Source organism: Typopeltis vanoorti, chromosome 14 (genome assembly GCF_054136105.1).
Source record: "Typopeltis vanoorti isolate ZY-2024b chromosome 14, IOZ_Tvanoo_1.0, whole genome shotgun sequence".
In the NCBI taxonomy this organism is placed as follows: Eukaryota; Metazoa; Arthropoda; class Arachnida; order Uropygi; family Thelyphonidae; genus Typopeltis; species Typopeltis vanoorti.
The window spans coordinates 97,862,265-97,884,666 of NC_143562.1; the positions used below are offsets into that span (position 1 = coordinate 97,862,265).

At 35.4% G+C, this 22,402-nt stretch overlaps 1 protein-coding gene across 2 annotated transcripts in view; it reads left to right on the forward strand.

Annotated features, from left to right (window-relative positions):
- The window catches only part of LOC150099795 (alpha-2-macroglobulin-like protein 1), a 1,007,775-nt gene that overhangs the window by 99,148 nt on the left and 886,225 nt on the right, over nt 1-22,402 (forward strand). For both annotated transcript variants that reach the window (XM_090403789.1, XM_090403790.1), the window contains exon 2: nt 1,382-1,542. In XM_090403789.1, coding sequence (XP_090259915.1) covers nt 1,382-1,542 — 161 coding nt within the window. The remainder of the gene's footprint in view (nt 1-1,381; nt 1,543-22,402) is intronic.

The following is a 22,402-nucleotide window of genomic DNA, read 5'->3' on the forward strand; positions in this document are numbered from 1 at the left end:
TACAGTCCTTTTGTTGGAATTTTGTGTTACAAATCATCATCTCATGGTCCACAGCAAATTCTAACATTTTTTCACCTTGTTCATGTCTTTCTCCGAAATCATATTTTCCCATGACGGTTTCCCAACCATCATTATCTATTCCGACTTTGGCATTCCAATCTCCTTCGATAATTAGTACATCTTGCTTTGGTATTGTTTCTATTGTCTCTGTCAGATCTTTGTAAAATAAGTCAATATCCTTATCTGTGCTGTCAGATATGGGTGCATATATCTAGACTATTGATATATTAAACGATTTTGCTTGAAATCTTGCTACTATGATTTGTTCATTGACTGGTTTGTAGCCTAACAGTGCCTCTCTAAGGCATGGCATGACACCAAGCACGAAGCCAACTCCTGCTTCGTGCTTAGTGTCATGCCCTGACCGTATGACTTCGCATCCATTTATCTCTCCTGATGATGTCCATTGCATCTCCGCCAGTCCTAGTATATCACACTGATATCTCTTCATTTCCTTGCGAAGTAGTTCTAGCTTTCCTGACATCCAAAGTGTCCTTACATTCTATGTTCCTACTGATAGTAGTTCTGTTAGTTTCAGTTTCTGTTCCTCTTGGTATCAATTGGTATCGTAGACCTTGTTCATCTGGGTGGCATCAGAGCTGGCATGTTTTGGCTGTTGATCGTATAGACATCAGATAACAATCATGTTTTTTCTTTATGGTCAGATTATCGACACTCATCTCACTGACCGTCCTCCTTTATCCAGAATTGGGACTGGCATGAGATCCCTAAGGATCCCGTGGCTGAGTCGGTAATATGATTGAGAGACATTTAAACTTTTAAGAGGTATGTTCAGGATTGACACAGGGGATAACACAAGGGAAAGGAACGTAAACTAGAAGCCATTCCTGCTAGTTTCAAAAAGAGTTGTTGAGTTGGACTGTCAGAATTAGCTTGTTACATGGAGGGTGGGTTGTACCATGGAATTTATTGCCTGATCATGTGCAAACAGTGAGTGGATTTAAGGAGTAGTGGTATGATAGATTTTGTGTTCTAAGATAGGCTTCCTTCGGTGAATCTCATGGCTTCGTGGAGGTCCAGAATAATAATAGTAATAATTACTGTATTAAATTTACTGTTGACAAAAAATGATTATTTGTTGTTCTTATGTAGTGTATCAATCATTTTAATGAGTCTTCTTCATTGTTTATTAGGATTATAAATATATATGCCTTTTTTGTGCTATATTTTTTCTGTTTCTAAATATACTTTTGTTTGTAAAAATGCATTTCTCCCCGATTTAATTTAATATCTCTCTCTCTCTCTCTCTATATATATATATATATATATATATATATATATACACATCTTCTTTATATAGAGGATTCATTTTAACATCGCCAAAGATCCTGGATGCTGGTACAATAGAGCACTTCACACTGACACGGTTTGACATTCCAGATGGTACACCTATTACTATACGCTTATTAAAAGCTGACACAGATGATGTGATTGCAGAAACATCTGCTATTGGACAAAATGGTGAGAATTTAAACTTTTCACAAATGGTCAATTTTTATGATATATGTTCTGTTAAAATCCATATGAGAAAAAACCGGAAGATACTGTAATATTGTTTATGTAAAAAATGTTTTGTAATAGCTCATGTGGTTAAATTAATTTGTCATATATTTTGTATGAAGTTTAGCTATCTTTTCCACATTTTTATAATAGAGGGTTATCATTAATTAAGTAGTGAAATTTGACAAGAGCTTTATCAATATATTTCATGCTGTCACATAATAGTGATTATGCATATCCCTGAAGGAAGGTTAATACTTGCAAAGGGGATCATAGGTAAAGGAACTAAATGTGTATGGGATGTTAATAAATATGTAGGATTGAAATAAACATATATATTTTTAGGAATGTGCAAAGGCATTGACTATCCTCTTGTTTAATGAGAGTATTGTCATAGGGAAAATTTCCAAAGCATTGGAAGGAAGGCAAACTTGTGTCACTCCACAAGAGGATTGCCAAGGCAAATGTTTGCGATTATTATTATTACCACCCTAATAAGACCTCATGGAGTCAAAGACTCATCTGGGAGATCCTTTTATCACACACATCTCATCATACCGTGTTTTAAACATATTCAAACTCTGAGATGTTCAGGGAAGTTCAGGAGAGATTCACGGCCATGGCTCCAAATCAGGAAAATGTCGTCAATATATCTTTTCAAAATTTTTGGTTTTAAATGATAGGAAGAGATGGCTTTAACTTCCAGATCTTCTAGATAGATGTTAACAAGTACAGGAGATAATGGATTAGCCATTGCAGGACCATGATTCTGGTTATAGATGGTATCCTGAAATTTGAAGTATGCTGAGTAGATGCAATGAGTAAGTAAAGCCATGATCTTTTTAGATAATTTATCCTTGAGTAGAACAAGAACTTCTAAATAGTCAACAACAAAACATAAAATTTACTGCTGAGTTTGAAGCTAATGGTTCTCTTCCTTTTTTGGATGCCAAACTGACCCGTTCCTCAGAAAATCTTAAAATCTTGATTTACAGAAAACCTACAGACACTAACAGATATCTCCATGGTCATTCCCATCATTATCCTCCTCAGAAGCTTGGAATCATTTCTACTCTAGGATATCATGCTCGCTCTCTTCTTGATGATGAGATGGAACTTAATAAAGAACTCAATTTTCTCAGGTCTACTTTTCAACTAAATGGTTATTCTCAAAAAAACTACTGATAAATTCCTATTTAATCCTCCCGGTCGCCATAATGAAGAGACCATTAGTGTAAAAGGTAATATTTCTATTCCATACATAAGCTCTGTCTCACCCAAATTAGCCAAGGTTCTTAGCAAATACAACATAAGAACTTTATTTACTCCTCTTCCTAAAATCCGCTCCCTTGTGAGTCATCCAAAACCTAGTCATCATAATCGTAAGTATCCTGGTGTTTACCAGATCTGGCGTAACTGTGACATACCTTACTTTGGCCAAACAGAAAAAGTCATTCGAGTTAGATATTGAGGTGCACAAGAGACACGTCACTTACAAAAGAACATGAGCCAGTGCTTTGTCTAGTCATGTTCTGTTCTCGGCCAGCTCTAATGAAGAAAAACCCTAGCCATACAGTCCTATGGGACAAGTCTAATAACATTTTCCATTGCCATGATGAAGTAGAAAGGAAGATAATAGAATCAAAGGAAATCATTCTCAACACCCTAGATCTCGACAACAAGCCGAGTTACAACCTTCCAGACTGTCGTTGTGCTGTCGTCAAACACCGCCGTTCACATGATACTATATGCATGCATACGCCCAACAATGAAGCCAATGAGGGAATAATTTTGAATGCGCAGACTTTAACGTTTCAACGTTGAAAAATATATACATTCATTTTCTGTGTTGTTTACAGTTATTTCCTCCATGTTTTTACTTCTTTTTTAATGTGCATCTGACGAAGGCTGAAACTAGTTGTGTCGTACTAATAAACTTTGTTTTCATTTCTCTCGGTTCTAGTCATTCAATCTTTTTATAAAAATGTACAACAACCAACTAAATCAATCTTCATATACACACACACACACACACACACACACATATATATATACTCTTTCTGCATTTATGTACATTCTTTCTGCAGGAATGGAAAGAAAAAGTGAAAGTTATCCCGTTGCACATGGGTGGTGCAAAGATGGGCTCACATCCAGAAATGGGTTGACAGAGAATCTCTACTTTGCAATGAACAACATGGGTTTATTAAGGGACGTTCATACTTTAGCAACTTTCTCAGATTCTATAATAATGTTACCACTGAGTTAGACAAGGGAGACGAATACACCATGATACACATGGATGACCATTGCATAAATTGGAGAATATGGGATTGGATTATAAACTATTAGCATGGATAAGAGAATGGCTGACTGACAGATATCAAAAAATCATATATGGAGAGTGTGAACCTACAAGATTCAAGGTCACCAGTGGTGTGCCTCAAGGATCAGAAGTTGATCCACTGTTATTCAATCTGTACATTAATGACATTGGATTTGACAGGCAACACACGACTATTTGCTGAGGATGCAAAGATAGGTAGGGTAATCAGGAATGCAGCTGATATGCAGCACTTGCAGAATGATTTGAATAGGCTAGAATTGTGGGCATGGGAAAATGGATATTAGTTCAATGTCAGTTAATGCAGTCATTCACTTTGGCATGATTAGATATCCAGTGTCGTATTATATTGGCAGGATTATGCTAGAAGAAACTGATCAGGCTAGGGATCATGGAGTGTTAGCAGATAGGAAGTTGAAGTTCATGGCCATGTAGCAAAGATTGCAAATACAACTGAAAGGATAATTGCAATGCTGAAACAAACATTATTATTATTATTATTCAGGCCTCCATGGAGTCAAAAGACTTATCGTGGGAGGTCCTTCCTAGGAAACACAAAGTCTATCATACCACTCCTTGAATTCATTGACTATTCTTGCACTCGCCACTCTATCAGGCAATGCATTCCATGGTTCAACCACCCTGCATCTAAAGAAACCACTCCTCACCCTCTTGCTCACAGCTTCCTTTCGTAACTTCCAGGGATGGCCCCTTGTCATCACTCCTTCCTGCTGTTCCACCAAGCAAAAGAACTCCCCAGTGTCAACCCTGTAACTACCTCTCAACAGTTTAAAAGTCTCAATCATATCACCTCTCCTTCTTCTATTCACTAAACTCTGCAATCCACATTCCCTCAGCCGATCCTCATAACTAACATTGTACAGATCTGAAACTGTCTTTGTTATCTGCCTTTGTACCTTTCCACAGTTAATTTATCTCCTTGAAATCCTGGGGATGAAATTTGAGAACAAGAGTCTAAGTGTGGTCTGATCAGGGTCTTATACAATGGAATGATAACTCTTTTATCTCTGCTGGTCAACATCCTTCTCAGTATTGCACAATCCTTCTTCAGTATTGCACAATCTTTATATGTCAAAGGTGGTGAAGGTAACCTGGGTTACCTTCACCACCTTTGACATATAAAGATAAGGGTGCCATTTTGCCTCTTTACAAGTTCTTAATAAGAACTCACGTATCAAGAGCTGTTGTGCACAGGTCTAGTCTTCTGGTTTCCATTATGATTCTGATATAGTGGAGAGAATGCAAAGGAGAGTGTTAAAAATGATATCAAGATTGTGGAATACTGAATATGAGGACAGATTGAGAATTTGTAGCCTAGCAAACAAGAAAAAGAGGGATGATGTGATTGAGATTTACAAACTTCTGAAAGGGTCATACAGGATTTCAGTTGATAGAATGTTTGAATTTATGGAGAGTGGGGAAAGGACAAGAGGGCATCCTTGGAAGCTGAGAATGAATGCTGCTAAGAGGGGGGTGAGGGTTAGATTTTTCTTTCATAGGGTGGTGCATGATTCAAATGGATTGCTATTGAATGGTCTGAGGGCAAACAGTGTGAATGAATTCAAGAATAAGTATGACAGCTGGTACATGTAGTATGTGGCCTCCCCTCAATGAATCCCTGATTCTCTGGAGGTCTCTCTTTATTGTTATTATTATTATTAACATCCGACCTCCATGGAGTCAAAGACTCATTGTGGGAGGTACACGCTATTGAACACAATGCTCATCCAACCTTGCCTTAAAATGATTCAATGTGTCTACTTCACAACACACTCAGGCAATGCATTCCACTATCCTCTTAATAACAATCAAACAACCTCTTAATAATAATAATAATAATAATTTATTATTAATTTATTTAATATACTAAATATATTATTAAATATATTTAATATATTTAATGACAATCACCTTTGTATCCATAAGTTTTATCTGTCTACGCAGTTTACAGTTCCTCTTCAGATGATCCCAATCTGTGTATGCATCTCCCTTGCACACAATGTGAAAAATGCATTCAAACATATTTCTCTCTCTCGCTTGGTATAATAAGAGATGGTAACTAAAGCAAAATATTCCTTTAATAAGCTTATGTGTATGAAACACAAGGCTGCTAATGTCAATCCAATTCTGAAACTTGGTCTTCACTAACCTCTCCAACACTGTATCCATAACTCCAGGCATACAGTTTGGACTATAATTTCAAGTCTTAGTCATATTATTTTCCTCATGAAATGTTACAATTCTGCTCTCTTTCAATTCTTTAGGAACTAGGCACAATATATACCTATGTTAAACAAGTACATCAAATCCATTTAACTCCCTGGAACATTCCACCAAAACTAGCAGTGATATATATTATCATCATCACTCATTTTGATAGTCTTACAGTCTTATTAATATCAGGTTTACTTATTTCCACATATACTTAACTCGCCATCAGCCTATCTTCCACCACCTTCCTACTGAACTCAAGTTCTGTGTAATGTCATATTCATGAGGATAAAATACCTTTATTAATTGCTCATTTAATATGTGTCTTCTGCAGTGGTTATCATTCTACCATTTTTACCAACCAATACTATCCTTCCATTAAAGAGAATGATGGAAGGATTGTTCATATTAGTGTTCCACAGTATGAACAACACCAAGAGAAGAAAACATGAATTAATTTATTGAACTTACTAATATTTCGCTGGTTTTATACCAAGCATCATCAGAGCACAAATTATTATCAGCATTATGATGATTCAGGCCTCCATGGAGTCATATGACTCTTTGTGGGAGACCCACCCTAGAAATCGAAGTCTATCATACCATTCCTTGAACCCACGACATTTGTGCTGTCACCACTCTATCAGGCAATGAATTCCACGGTTCAACTATCTTCCACACAAAGAAACCACTCCTTACCTTCTTGTGTACAATACCTTTTGTAACTCCCAAGGATGGGAGTTACAAAAGGTGTTACGAAAGGAATCTGTGAGCAAGAGGGTGAGGAGTGGTTTCTTTGCATGGAGAGTGGTTGAACCATGGAATGCATTGCCTGATGGAGTGGTGAGAGCAAGAATGGTCAATGAGTTTAAGGAGTGGTATGATAGACTTTGTGTTTCTTAGGGGGGGGGGGACCTCCCTTCAAATCAAATCTTGATAGATGTGTTTCTTAGGAAGAACCTCCCACGATGAGTCTTTTGACTCCATGGAGGCCTGAATAATAATAACTGTAATCACTGTTTATCAACATAATTACATAAACATGCATTATGTTGATACATAATGCATGTTTATGTATCAAAAAGTGTCCTTTTCATGAAGTATCAGTATATTGTGTTTAATTTTAGGAATCATGAGAAGCCAGCAAACAATTAAAGGAGTCTTTAACAGGAATAAATGCAAAAATATAATATCAGTGATACTGCTATTCTGTGGGTGTGTATCACACACCTAGCACATCCCTAATATATGCCCCTGGTAATGGATTAGTGAGATGAATAGAAGACTGGTTGTCTGAAACATATCAGAGAGTTCCTTATGGAAAGGGTGGGCAGTTTCCCAGAAAGTGACTAATGGTCCACTACAGGTTGGAACTTGTGTATAAATAATTAAATGAGTCATTTCAGCCTTTCTTTGGTTCAATTTGGAAAAATAACCATGGAACACTCTAGTATTTGTCAATGATAATCTAATCTCACCAAAAAAGCATAAATCCTTTGTGCTTCTTACATAAACAGCATGTGTGAAGCATAGCAATTGTTCATTTGACCTTTATGCTTTCTATATTTAAAATTATATTAATTGATAAATTAAAGTATTCAAAGTTATCTCACAACTGGCTGCATTGGAGCAATTAAGATCAGTGCTGATGCACTATGCATTCTCTTAAAACTTTCATACATCAATAAAAATGCAATCACACAGTCAAACTAACATGAATTTTGTAGGGGTTGCATTAGCCACACAACAGCACACCCAATCTAAATGGGCAAGCGATGCCACTGTCTGTTACCCATTCCCATCTTCCTCAATCATACAACTTACCACAAAATTATCTGTCAAATGCCTTTAGTCGAGTCCAAAAAAACATCATATATGAGTCTTCCTCTCAGATGTACTTGATACATATTTACATAAAATCCAAGTAGACTGCTAAAGCAAAACTTCTTTACAACATAAACTTCTAACCAACATACAAAATCCTGTGCCTATGAACTCAATCCCATATTCTTGTCCTGGCTAGAATACAGGTGTATTCTAGCCAGGACATTAATGAAGCCAACGAGGGAACAATTTTGAATGCGCAGACTTTAACGTTTCAACATTGAAATATATATACCCTAATTTTCTGTGTTGTTTACAGTTATTTCCTCCATGTGTTTTTACTGGTTATTTCTTCTTTTTTAATGTGCACCTGACGAAGGCTGATACAAGCTGAAACTAGTTGTGTCGTACTAATAAACTTGTTTTCATTTCTCTCGGTTCTAGTCATTCAATCTTTTTATAAATATATATATATATATATATATATATATATATATATATATATACATACTCTTTCTGCATTTATGTACATTGACAGAGGTTGACAAAGAAATATATATATATATACTCTTTCTGCATTTATGTACATTGACAGAGGTTGACAAAGAAACTACTTTGCAATGAACAACATGGGTTTATTATGGGAAGTTCATACTTTAGCAACTTGCTCAGATTCTATAATAATGTTACCACTAAGTTAGACAAGGGGGACGAATACACCATGAAATACTTGGATTTTGACAGAATACTGCATGGATGACCATTACATAAATTGGAGAATATGGGATTGGATTATAAACTATTAGCATGAATAAGAGAATGGCTGACTGACAGATGTCAAAAAATCATATATGGAGAGTGTGAACCTACAAGATTCAAGGTCACCAGTGGTGTGCCTCAAGGATCAGAAGTTGATCCACTGTTATTCAATCTGTACATTAATGACATTGGAAAGGATTTGACAGGCAACACACGACTATTTGCTGAGGATGCAAAGATAGGTATGGTAATCAGAAATGCAGCTGATGTGTGGCACTTGCAGAATGATTTGAATAGGCTAGAATTGTGGGCATGGGAAAATGGATATTAGTTAAATGTCAGTAAATGTAGAGTCATTCATAAAGAAGAAAAGGGACTCGCAAACAAGAACACTTGATCAGGTAATAGCATATGAGAATCTGTCTATAAATAAGTTGGCTGGTGTACTGTAGTTGGTGAGTATGATCATGAAGTCTCGACTTGAGAGGTGACAATATATGTTAGAGCTCTGATTAAGAAGGGACCAGTGGCGGCTGGTGAAATTTTAAGTGGGGATGCTGCCTGTACAAAATAAAAAAAATAATAATTTTTTTTTCCTAATCAGTAACCAATTTATTAATAAATAAATCTATAGATTTATTAATAAATTGGTTACTAATTAGGAAGAACAGAATTATTTATTTTTTTATTTTGTATAGGCAGCATCCCCCACTTAAAATTTCACTGGAAGGGACATATGTGAAATTGTAAGACAAATGGTTATAATAAACTTAGAAGGCTTCTGAAAGACTACCGCCTTAGCATCTGCTGTGATGTAATGCTAAGACAGTTCTTTGCATGGTGTGTAGTGAGTTCGTAGAATGGATGACCATTAGAAGTTGAGGAAGCATATTTGGTGAATGTGTTCAAGGAGAGGTATTTGTATTTGTTTGATATTTGTATGAATGACTATTTATAACAATAATAATATTTGTACTATTAAATTCCTTCAAAATCAGCAAACAGTGATTTTGAAAGTGACAAATTCGAACTTTCATTTCTGGTCATATATATCTAAACCCACCTTCCATATTATTTACACTTGGATGGTTCTATTGATTGCATCATTATCCATCATAAAAGCAAATTTTCTTACTTCTTTTCACATTGTACTTTTTCCCCATATGTTAGAAAATTAACTCCTGTCATTCCAAACTCTCAATATTGAATGTTCTCTTTCAATTTTTCAACAGAAATTTTGTTTAACCTGTATAACAAAAATGTCTTCTGGTCATGTTGACATTTCTTAAGTTATTCAGACAGTTCGTGCTATACAGTTAATAATTGTTTTTGTATTTTTATGTGATGTCCTACACCATGTTATTTATCCTGCAGCATAGAAATTAGCCCCCATTCATCCTATTTTTTTAAAAAAAGCAATAAATCTTTACCATTAAATTCCTGTCTTGTTGCTCTCACTTCAATTATTTTTAAGATAATGAAGAAATCTGTTAATAGTGAACTTCCATGCTAACCAGAAACCTCTCACTTAATAAATGAGTAATAAATGATTGCCAGTGTGGATGCTGTCATTCAACAAGGGGATCTTCTTGCTTTGGACAATTTCTATGGAAGAGTAGAGTATGAAGTAACCCAAGTAGTTGTTTTTAATATTTTTAAGGAATATGTTTCCTTCTTATAATCTATCTTTTAATTTATGCAACTTGTTTGCTTTTTTCTTTTAATCTTATCTTGTCTTGTCTTATAATAATAATAATAATCATTATTATTATGTGACACCTCCAGGTAGTCCAAAGACTCATCGAAGGAGGGCATCTACTGCACAACTCTCTGTCTCCACCACTCAATCCACCAACAAACTGCAACTACATCAATGCCATCTACTGCCCACCACTAGTATTTTCACAGACAATCACAAACATCCATGCCCATGGCAGGTAATTGCCAAAGGATCTTTATCTTCAAATTTTGCAAATAATTCTGGAGCACCACACCACAGGGCTGCATTCGTTCACCAATTTTCTCCTTTCTGATAGCAATGATTTTTGTCCATTTGGCTGCAGAACCACCCACAGTTTTGGTTTTGTTCACGAAATGTGTTGCACTCCCTATCTGACTAATTTTGTGATACATCAACAAAAACTGTAGATTATTTTATTTTATTTTTTATATATTTTTTAATGTTAATTCTGTTAATTTTGGTGGGCTAGGTAATCTAGAGACTAAACATGGAGCTTTTTTCAGCCACTTCTGCCCTGTGATAAGCAGGATGGTAGTCTCATATTAGGTGATGATAATTATCTACCACGTAAAGACTTTAACCAATATTCATTTGGCCAGCCAAACTGGTAAATTATTGTTCTACCATTCTGTTGAATCTACTTTTAGAATCCTAACTTCATTCTGATCTAACAAACTTGTTCATTGGGGTACTCATAACCTTGTTCACTTCAATGCTGGAACTGTTCTCTTCTAGTGTTATTTTTGATATTACATGAATCTTTATACAAGGCAAGGTTTCTCTTCTTGAGATACAACTCTTCACCTCCAGTCTTTAAAATTTTTTTTTTTTTTTTTTTTTGGTTTTTTTTTGCAGGTAATCTTCTCATGTCTGAGGACTCATGACCTTCCTGATGATGCTTCACCACTTCTTTCTCCACTGTGCTTCTCTTATTATTTAAGTCCAGTGATTCTTGATATTTGGTCAATCCATTTGTTAGGGGTTTCCTTCTTTTTCTTTGTCAACACAGAAAAAGGAATATTACACAGTTCTCTTGGCAATTATGTTTGTCAGTTTTGTGTAGATATTCAGTTCTTCTAGGATACTTTTGTTTGTTCACTTCTCTGTCCAAGACACTCTTAACATTCTTCTCCAGCACCAGAGCTCAAATGCCTTAATTCTTCTTGTATCATCTTTTGTCATTGTCCAAGACTCAGAAGCATAGAGAAAGATCGAAAAACTAAGGTTTCTACAAGCTTAATTTTGGTCTTTTTGGAGATATGCCTGTCTTTCCAGATCTTAGTTAAATCAATCATCGCTTTCTTAGCTGTGCTATTGTTCTTCTTATCTCTTTTTTTATATCCATCTTTTTTTGTTATTATCACTCCAAGGTAGTTGAAATTGTCAACAATTTCAATTCCTTCTATATCTCTTCTGCATTGTTTAAAATAATTATTTTTGTTTTATTTTGATTTATTCGTAAACCATGGCTTAAGCTTTCCTATTCTAATTGATTTAGGATAGATTTTAATTCCTGTTCATTTGTGGCTATTATCACTATATATGATTTCTAGTTTCTTAATCTTTTCTGAATCCTGCTTGTTCTTCTGAGATTTGATGGTGTATGAAACTTTGTAATCTTTCCTTAATAATGTGCAGTAAAATCTTGATCCTTTTTCAAATTGGAATACAGGGGGACACTGAGTTTTCAATTCTTACTTTTGCTTGATTTCCTTGATATGAGTTCTTTATGAGGATTACTAGATGGTTTAATATTCCTGATTCTTGCATGATATCCAATAAAATATCCCACCTCATACAGTCAAAGGCCTTGAAGTAATCTATAAAACATAGATAAAGGCTTAAGTTGAATTTCCTTGCTTTTTTTGATTATTTGTCTGATGTTAGATATATGATCTCTAGATCCTTGACCCTTTAAGAATCCAGCTTAAAATACAAGAATGGGTGAAATATATAGAACTCTTTACTGATAAAAGACAGAACCCAGAAAATGCTTATGAACATATGGAAGGTCCATACATTCTAAGATCAGAGGTAGAATGTGCACTAAACTCAGCTAAAAATGGTAAAGCCTTAGGCCCGGATAGAATACCAGCAGAAATAGTAAAGTTATTAGAAGGTACAACATTAATATATTAGTAAAGCTGTTTAATAAAATCTACAATACAGGCATAATCCCTCAAGACTGGTTACGGTCGACCTTCATCATGCTACCTAAAAATGCAAATGCAAAAACTTGTAATGACTATAGAATGATCAGTCTAATGAGTCACGTTCTCAAAATATTTCTGAAAATAATTCAAAAAAGAATATACCGAAAATGTGAAGACGCCATCAGTGATACCCAATTTAGCTTTAGAAATGGTTTGGGAACAAAAGAGGCTCTTTTCTGTTCTCAGATCTTATTCCAAAAATGTATTGACCAAAGCAAGGAAATATTTATTTGCTTCATCGACTTTGAGAAAGTATATTACAAAGTCCAACATGCTAAAATGATTGCACTATTAAAAAGAATTGGATTAGATGGTAAAGACATCAGGATCATTGAAAACTTATATAGGAAGCAGAAGGCATCTGTTCAAGTTGATGACATTATTACAGACTCCATTAACATCAAACAAGGAAGGGATGTGTGCTGTCACCTCTTCTTTTTAACATATACTCAAAAGCTATATTTCAAAAAGTCTTGAAAAGAAGAAAGGAAGGGATTAGTGTAAATGGTGAAATCATCAGTAACATCCGATATGCTGATGACAGCTCTCTTGGCTGACAGTATTCAGGATCTTCAAAATCTTCTGGAACTAGTGAATGAAGAGTGTGGAAAAATGGGATTAAAAATAAATATCACCAAAACTAAATTCATGGTCATAAGCAAGAAACCAATTCTTAATTCAGCACTTTCTTTAAATGGAAAACAAATAGAAAGAGTGGCAAAGTGTAAATATCTTGGATGCTGGTTAAATGAAGATTGCAATCCAGAAATGGAAATACAAGTTATTATTATTATTATTTCGGGCGACTCCAGGAGTCCTTAGACTCATCGAGGGAGGCCCTAAACATCATGTCCACACAACTATGCGATTACATTCTCACAGTATCTATCATACCTTGCCTTGAACTCGTTCACCGTCATAGCACCCACAACAGACTCTTGCAGCTTATTCCACTCATTTACCACTCTAAAAGTAAAGAACCCAGCTCTAACACCCCTGCTAACCACACTCTTGCCCAGCTTCCATAGTTGTCCCCTAGTTCTTCCAACAACCAATCCTAATCTCAAAAATATCCTCCGAATTAATCCTATAGAATCCCTTTAGCAATTTGAATGTCTCAATCATATCTCCCCTCCTCCGCCTATCAACTAGTTTCTGCAACCCACAAATCTTCAACCTGTTCCCATATGGTTCATTCCATAGACCTGTTATCATCTTAGTCACCCGCCTCTGGATCCTCTCCACCTCCTCCCCATCAAGAAGAAACCGAGGTGACCAAATCTGGGCACAGTAGTCGAGATGAGGTCTTATCAAGGCTCGGTACAGAGGTACAATAACTTGCTTGTCTCTGCTCGTCAAGGTATTTTTCAACAACCAAGTGAGTTGATGAGCTGATTTAGCTACTTTTGCAATGTGCCCCCTAAACTTCATCTCCCTATCCACCAACACTCCCAAGTCCCTGGCCTCATCAATCTCTTGGAGTACAGTTCCACCAATGTGGTATACTGCTGCTAATCTTTTCACCCCAAAATGCATAACCCTACATTTTGTCACATTAAATTGACATCCATTGTCCTTAGCCCAGAACTCCAATCTATCTAAGTCATCCTGCAAGACTTTGACATCTTCTGCATTCACTATTGCCCTACCCAACTTTGCATCATCAGTGAACAAATGAATTGTTCCACTTAGATCCTTCCCTATATCGTTAATGAACAGATTAAACAGCAGTGGTCCAAGAACAGAACCCTGCGGCACACCACTAGTCACAGGCCGTCTTTTGGACTCTACTCCTGAATAAACTACTCTTTGATATCTCTCCATCAACCAACCACCTATCCATCTCACCAACCCTATATCCATTCCCATATGTTGTAGTTTACGGATTAGTATTCCATGTAGTATCCTGTCAAACGCCTTTGCCAGTTCAGCCGTCACCTTGTTATAAAACTTGAGCAAGTTACTGAAGCATGATCTACCCTTCACAAAGCCATGCTGTCCCATGTACAGTATCTCATTTTCATCAATCCATTCCTGTATTTTTCCCTTGACTACTTTCTCCAAGACCTTGACAACGACTCCTGATATGGTAATCGGTCGGTAATTTGCAACAGTAGTCTTGGATCCTCCTTTATGCAGTGAAACTCTTTTCCCCTAGCCGCTTCACGCAAGACCCATGCCGGTATACCATCCAATCCCACAGATGTGTTCACATTAAGGTTCTGTAATAGACTAGTCACCTCCACTTCATTCATCACTATTCCCGTTAGTTAGAATTGAAATGCCAAGAAAAAATTTTCTCTTGATGAAATCAACACTGTGTAACTGCAGTTTAAATTTAGAGCTTAGGGTATGCATGGTTAAATGCTATGTATGGTCTATACTGCTGGTACTGCTGTACGGTGCAGAAACTTGGACCTTGAAGATGACATCAATAAAAAGACTTAAAGCCTTAGATGTGGTTATACAGACAAATGTTAAAAATCCCATGGACAGCAAAAACATCCAATCAGGAAGTACTGGAACAAATGGGGAAATCACGTAAACTTTTAGATACCATAAAAAGAAGGAAAACTGCATATCTTCTTGGTCACCTACTTCGTAATGAAAAATTTAAGATACTTAAATTGATTATAAAAGGGAAAATAAATGGAAGAAGAGGACAAGGAAGATGAAGAAAATCTTGACTGGCATGAACTCTGAGAGACTTCTCAGAGTGGCTGAGAATTGCTCAAAATTTGCCAAGGTGGTTGCCGACCTCTGATAGGAGATGGCACTCAAAGAAGAAGAAGATATAAAACTTTGTAATCTCTCCTTAATAATGTGTAGTAAAATCTTGCTAGTATGTGAGATAAGGGCAATTGTGGGGTAGTTATCGTATTTGTTGTGATTTTATTTTATTTTTTTTGTAGTTTGGGATAATGGTGGAACTAGTCCAGTCATTTTGGCCGTCTTCCAGATTTTGTTGCATAAATCATGTATCCAGTTGACTGCATTCTCTCCAAGATTTTTCAACATTTCAGCTGATATTGAATCAGGACCTGGAACTTTGTTATTCCTTAATTTTTTGATTGCTCGTTCTACTTCACTTTTCAGGATCTCTGGTTCCGTTTCCATGTTTTTGATAGCTTCTTTGTCTTTTTGTTGAATAGCTGAGTCCTTGTAAAGCTTGGCACAATACTCTTTCCATCTTTTGGCTATGTCATTAGTGTCATTTAAGATCTTGCCATTTTTCTCTGCAATTATATTAAGTTTTAGTTTGAATTTTTTGGTTATATCCTTAACCTTCTTGAATAAGTCTGTCATTTCATTAGAGTTGGGGTGTCTTTATATTTCGTCAAAGATGTTTTAGATATAGCTGGCTTGATCTTTTTGATAAGATTTTTAATAGCTTTATTCAGGTTCAGGTAATTTAGGTTTTGCCAATCTGTTATTTTGTTTCCTTTTTTCAATTAGTTCTAGGGTTTCTTTTGTAATCCATGGACTACCATTCTTCTTTTTTATTGGGATGTTTTTGGCTGCAGATTTTACAATGGTTTGTTTTATGTGTCTAATGTGATTTAATGCTTTATTCCTGAGCTGTGCTTTTGGTTCCATGAAAATTCATCGAAAAAACAGTTAATTGAAAGACAATTCATCAAATGAACAATTCATCGAATGACAATTCATTGAAAATGCAATTCATCGAGAAAACAATCCACCGAAAATTTTTACTAAAATTTCATTAAATTGATCCAGCCAAAGTGGAATTGCTAATATCAATTCGAAACTTTTTTCGAAAGTGTTATTATAAAAGTGATCCATTTAGAACAAAAACTGAACCATGCAGTCAGCTTCTTGAATTGACAACTTCTACTAATTCCACTGTCAGAGAGTTATTGTAATACATAATTTGGACATATTATTTCTTTGTTGTCCCGAATATAGCTGAGCTGAAAACTGGAATGGTTCGACATTTTCTTGTAAAAGTTTCAAATAGCGAATCTGATTCAGATTCGCTATTTGAAACTTTTATTCATCCCATAATAATTGCTATATTGAAGTCGCATATTACTACTAGTAACAATAATAATAATGGTGCCCATGTAGGCTGGGCTTTTCCTCCCAGAAAGGCAAATCAGTCCTATGAACAGACATGAAACAGCTATCAGACAAGAAAAACAATAAGAAACCATATTGTTCTATAATTATTCCCTATTAAAATAGCATTGCTTTCTCACTCTGCACGGTTCAGTATTTGTTCTAAATGGATCACTTTTATCATAACATTTTTGAAAAGTTAAAATTTTCGGTGAATTGTTTTTTTCTATGAATTGCCTTTTTGATGAATTGGCTTTTGATTAATTGCCTTTTCAATGAACTCTTTGGATACTGTGTTTTTTTTTTCTTGAGCTCTGATTCAATGTCCATTTGTGAAAAGTCACATCTTTTGTTGCTGTTATTCTTGTTTGTTTTCAGAAGGATCTTTAGATTAGAAATTAATAATTAATAATCTGATTCATAGTCGGCACATGGCAGGGTTTTGGTGTTATATAGTGTTATTACTTTGCAGGTAATAACACTATATAAATTACAAATCTATATAAGTCCAAACTTTGAATACCATAAAGCATTCAAAAGAATGATGTGGCATTTACTTCTTTGATTGGAAAAGATTCAGGTCCACTTCTTACTAACTGATACAAGGAACATTTTTTCAGAGTTAAAGGTCTTTCCAACTGAAAGCAAGCTAGTTGGTGGGATATGTGGGTGGAATGATTTTTTCCCAAGATAACTTGAATTTTTTTTCATCTAGTAAGGGTTAAAACTGCCTAAATTGCCCCTTAGAACATACAGTAACATTTCTAGAACATCTAGGTGTACAATAAGAGACTTGAATGTTTATATAGATTCAAGAATGAACTCTGGGTTTGAGAACTTGGATCTGGGGAGTTGTGTAAAGTAGGACCTGAATCTTGGGAGTTGACTATGGTAGGACCTGGATTTGGAAGATGATAAATACTGGAAAACTGATCTGGGAAATCATTTTTCAGGAACCTAGATTGAATGACCTTAAAATATCAGAATCTTAAATAGAAAGGTACCTGGAAAATGAACTTAGAACTGGCATCTGACCCGAGGACTGCACATTAGGACAATTAGTCAAATTAACAATCAACAAACTTTTGAATATTTCTCATTTTTGGGATGGATATCCCTCCCCTCCCAGTGCTTCACATAAGAGCAGTGAGAACAGTTGAATTAAAATGCATGCATTAACTAGCCCCATCAGTTCACAGTTGACTTTAGATTCAGAGAACCTATTTTTCTTTCACTTTGTTTATTCCTTCTACCTTTCAAAAAACTTCTATTCTATTATATTACATTATATTTCACAAAGAATGCATTTGGCAGGGGTTAAAATCCAACATTAATAAGGTGTTCCTGTTGAACTTCATGGCAGACTAGTTTGGTGCTACTGGATATTATAGATATGAAACAACCAATTGTTGTGTTGTATGAGATTACTACAAAAAAATTAAGTTCGTGATTTTTTCCTTCTTTAAGAGATACTTGTGCTATGAGAGGTTTCTTTAAATTAACATGAAAAACACAAGAAATAAGTAATACTATTTATTTAAGACCATATATTTCAGCCAGAATATTACAGGCATCATGAGTGCTGACAATAGTTAATTACAAAGTAAAATTCAAAAACAATGGATTGATTTGAAAAAGTAAGAACTGTATGATGTTATACATAAAACAGTGCAGTGGTATAACTGAGGAAGTATTGCAATATTAATTATTCATTAGCTATTAAAAAATATTGATGTCTGATTAAAATAAGACTTTCCCATATCTTAGATAGAGAGAAGCAGTTATTCTGATTTAAGTATGGATGGGGCAGTAAGGCCTCAGCCTTTTATTTAAACAAGTGTTCAAATTTATACCAACATTGATGAAGTAAGTGTGTTTCAGACAATAGGATGTTGTGGTCTGCATCTATTCCTTGCTGTGCCAAGCCAGATTTTTCAGATTTACTTTTGCTAATATAAGTTCACAGTTGAATTAAGAAAAAATCTATCCCTTCTAGATACCCTGGTTAATTGTGATCATAATGGAGGTGTCAAATGAAAGAAGTAAACACACTCAAGTGTCAAATGGAGCACATGCTACATAAAGAAAGAAATAAAGAACTTCAAATTCAGGGAATAATGAAAGAAAATACAGAAGACTTAAGCAACATAATGCAACTGATCGGCAGCAAAATTGGAATTCAAATCACAACCACAGATATCACCTCTATTAACCGAGGCCCACAAAAAAACAAAGGGAGACCGCCACCAATCATCGCTCGTTTTACCAACAGAAGTCTGAGAGACTCCATTCTTACAGCAGGCAAGAAAACAAGGCCGACAACAATGATCCTAACTGATAAGAAACTCCCAACACCAATCTATATAACGGAACACTGGACTCCATACTTCAAAAATCATTTATACCAAGTGAAGACAAAAACAGAGAAAAACTACAAGTTCCTGTGGACAAAGAATTCCCAGATATTTATGAGAAAGAATGAACACACTCGAGTATACATAATTACAAGTGAATCCGACTTACACAGCCTACCAATATAAAACACTAACTTTTTACATCCTTAAGAATAAGATTAGAACTCATTTAGAAACTATATAATGGAGATCTCAAACATAGGTGAACATATCCAGTCAGACAACATAAACTTTAAGGTCTTTGACTCTTTGAAGAAATGGTCAGACAACATTTCCACCAATACCAACTTCACTATCATACACACAAACATAAGAAGTATTAAAAAACACTAGCTTACATTGATAACACAGCTCAATTATACCATGATAAACATAGATGCACTAATACTGACCGAAGTTGCAATAAATGACACAGAAATTTACGCATACAACATAAATAATTATCAAACCTACAACTTATGTAGACCAAACAAAAGAGGAGGTGGCATTGTGGCATTTATCAAAGAAAAATACAATGTGACTGAAAAACAAACTCACTTCGAACATGCGGAAACACTAATTTTGGAACTCACAAATTGCCACAGTAGTATCAAATACACAATAAACACAATATACAGACCCCCAGATAATAATCCACTCAGTTTTCTTCACGAGTTAGAAACATGGTTAAGCAGCATCGAACCCCGTACAACACACCAGCTCATCCTAATAGGAGACATTAACATAAATACTCTTGACTACGCTTCTTCAACCACGAACACATATCTAGATATACTAAGTCATTACAACATAAACTCTACCATTAACTCCCCAACAAGAGAAGAAATACTCAATAATTCACTAACAAAATCATGCATTGATCATATCGACATATGGGCTCCCATCCATACATACATATCATCAGTAATTAAATTGCGATCACTACTTTGTCTCAACTTCATTTTATTATGTTTCCTACCTCTCCTCCCACCACCACAAAAGTCGACAAAACTCGATCATACTAAAGAGCATTGTCGATAACCAAGTAAAAAATACAGACTGGAATTCCCTACTTAAAATAAATGATCCTGTAACATTATACGAGAATTTTCAACTAAAATTCACAGAAATATACAAAAAAGCAACAAAACCTACACAAACGAGGCGACAAACAGACAACAATCCATGGATAAATGACGACATACAAAATACTATTACTCTAAAAGAAAATCTATGGAAAAAACTTAAAAAGTCATCCAGTAACACACATTTACAAACCTTATACAAAAACACAATAAATCAACTAACAACAAAAATTCATAGGGCAAAAAGACGCTACTACTTCCAAAAATTCATGGAATATAACGACAACATTAAGCAAATATGGGCTACACTCAATGAAATAGTAACTCGAAAAAAGAAAATTTCAACACAAGATTTTATTGCAAAAAGCTTCGGCCAGGACACAAACCAAGAGGAACTAGCAGACTCATTCAACCATGCTTTCACAAACAACATCACACAACTCGAAAAAGACAAACTACCAATGATCAACAAAAAACTACTGACACAAAGTTAACAACAAACGATGTATTTTCCACCCATAACCAAACAGGAACTGAAAGAAGCAATCCTACAACTAAAACCAAAGACCACTCCAGGAATAGACAAAATAAGACTCATAGACCTTATAACACGCTTTGAGCAAATACATCCAATACTTTGAAACTCGTGAACATAATATTCGACACAGGCATTATTCCACAACAACTAAAAACTGAAGTAATTACGCCAGTATACAAACACGGCAAAAGAAAAGATACTCAGAACTACAGACCAATAGCTACACTGGCAGTCATCTCAAAAATTCTAGAAAAAATAACACACACCAGACTACAGAACTATTTACAGAAGTATGACATCATCTCACAAAACCAATACGACTTTCAGAAAACAAAAAGCCATTACTTGATTAGAAGACATCGCCGACACAATAAACAAAGCTCTCGACAAAAACAAGTACGCCGTCCTTATACTGCTGGACATAACCAAAGCATTTGATACACTTGAACATGACATACTACTCACCAAACTATACTCAATAGGTATAAGAGGAACACTGCATGCATGGTTCAAGAACTACCTCTCAAACAGAACACAAGTAACAAAAATAGGTACATGGCACAGTCAGAGTATACAAATAAAACACGGTGTACCTCAAGGTGCCATCTTATCATCCACTCTATTCAACATATACATTAACGATGTTCATAACATATCCATAAGAAGTCAAATATTTCAATACACAGATGACACTGGACTACTAGCAATCCACACAGACATTAACACAGCTCTCTGCAAAGCACAACATACTTCCACCAAAACGCAATTCTAATCAACGGCACCAAAACACAGATGTTGATAATGCACAACCCAAGAATCATATACCCCGCATCACTATCGATACATTGTCACACATACCGCTGCATTAACAACAAAAATACCTGCCAATGTTCTGAAATCAAATCTGTAATACACGCAAAATACCTCAGTCTCTATATAGATTCCCACCTTAAATGGACAAAACATATAGATTATCTACACACCAAACCGGATCATCGCAGCAAAACTCTTTCAAGTTAAAGACATTATTCCATCCAACATAAAAAAACTCCTATATCACAGTATCTGCGAATCCCTACTCAGATATGGAATAACAGTCTATGCAAATACATCAAACAGCCACCTAACAAAATTAGAAACATTACATAGGAAAATCATGTCAACAGTGATCTGGACACCTTACATGCAACAACCAATATCCAATGAGCACATGGCGATACAGAATTCTGAGCATTAAAAACCTGAAGCACTACATGACATTAACAAGGAATTACTTCAACATCACCTATCGAAACAACAGAGACACATCGTATAACAAGACCTACTACAACTCTCTACATCCCACCCCCTTCAACAACTCATATGGTTCTTTTGTGAGATCACATCAGATACCCACGCAACTCAACAACCTACCAAGAAATTTAAAACACTTAGATAACTACAGAACATTAAAAAACGAACGCTGGAAAATATACCAACAAAGTTAAGATACCATTAACACTAATATACACATCACAAATCACTAGCATCCAATGCCTACATCCCATACATAAACAGTAGCAACAACACAAATAGTGAAGGCTAAATCCCACTCTCTTCATAAAAGCTAACCCAA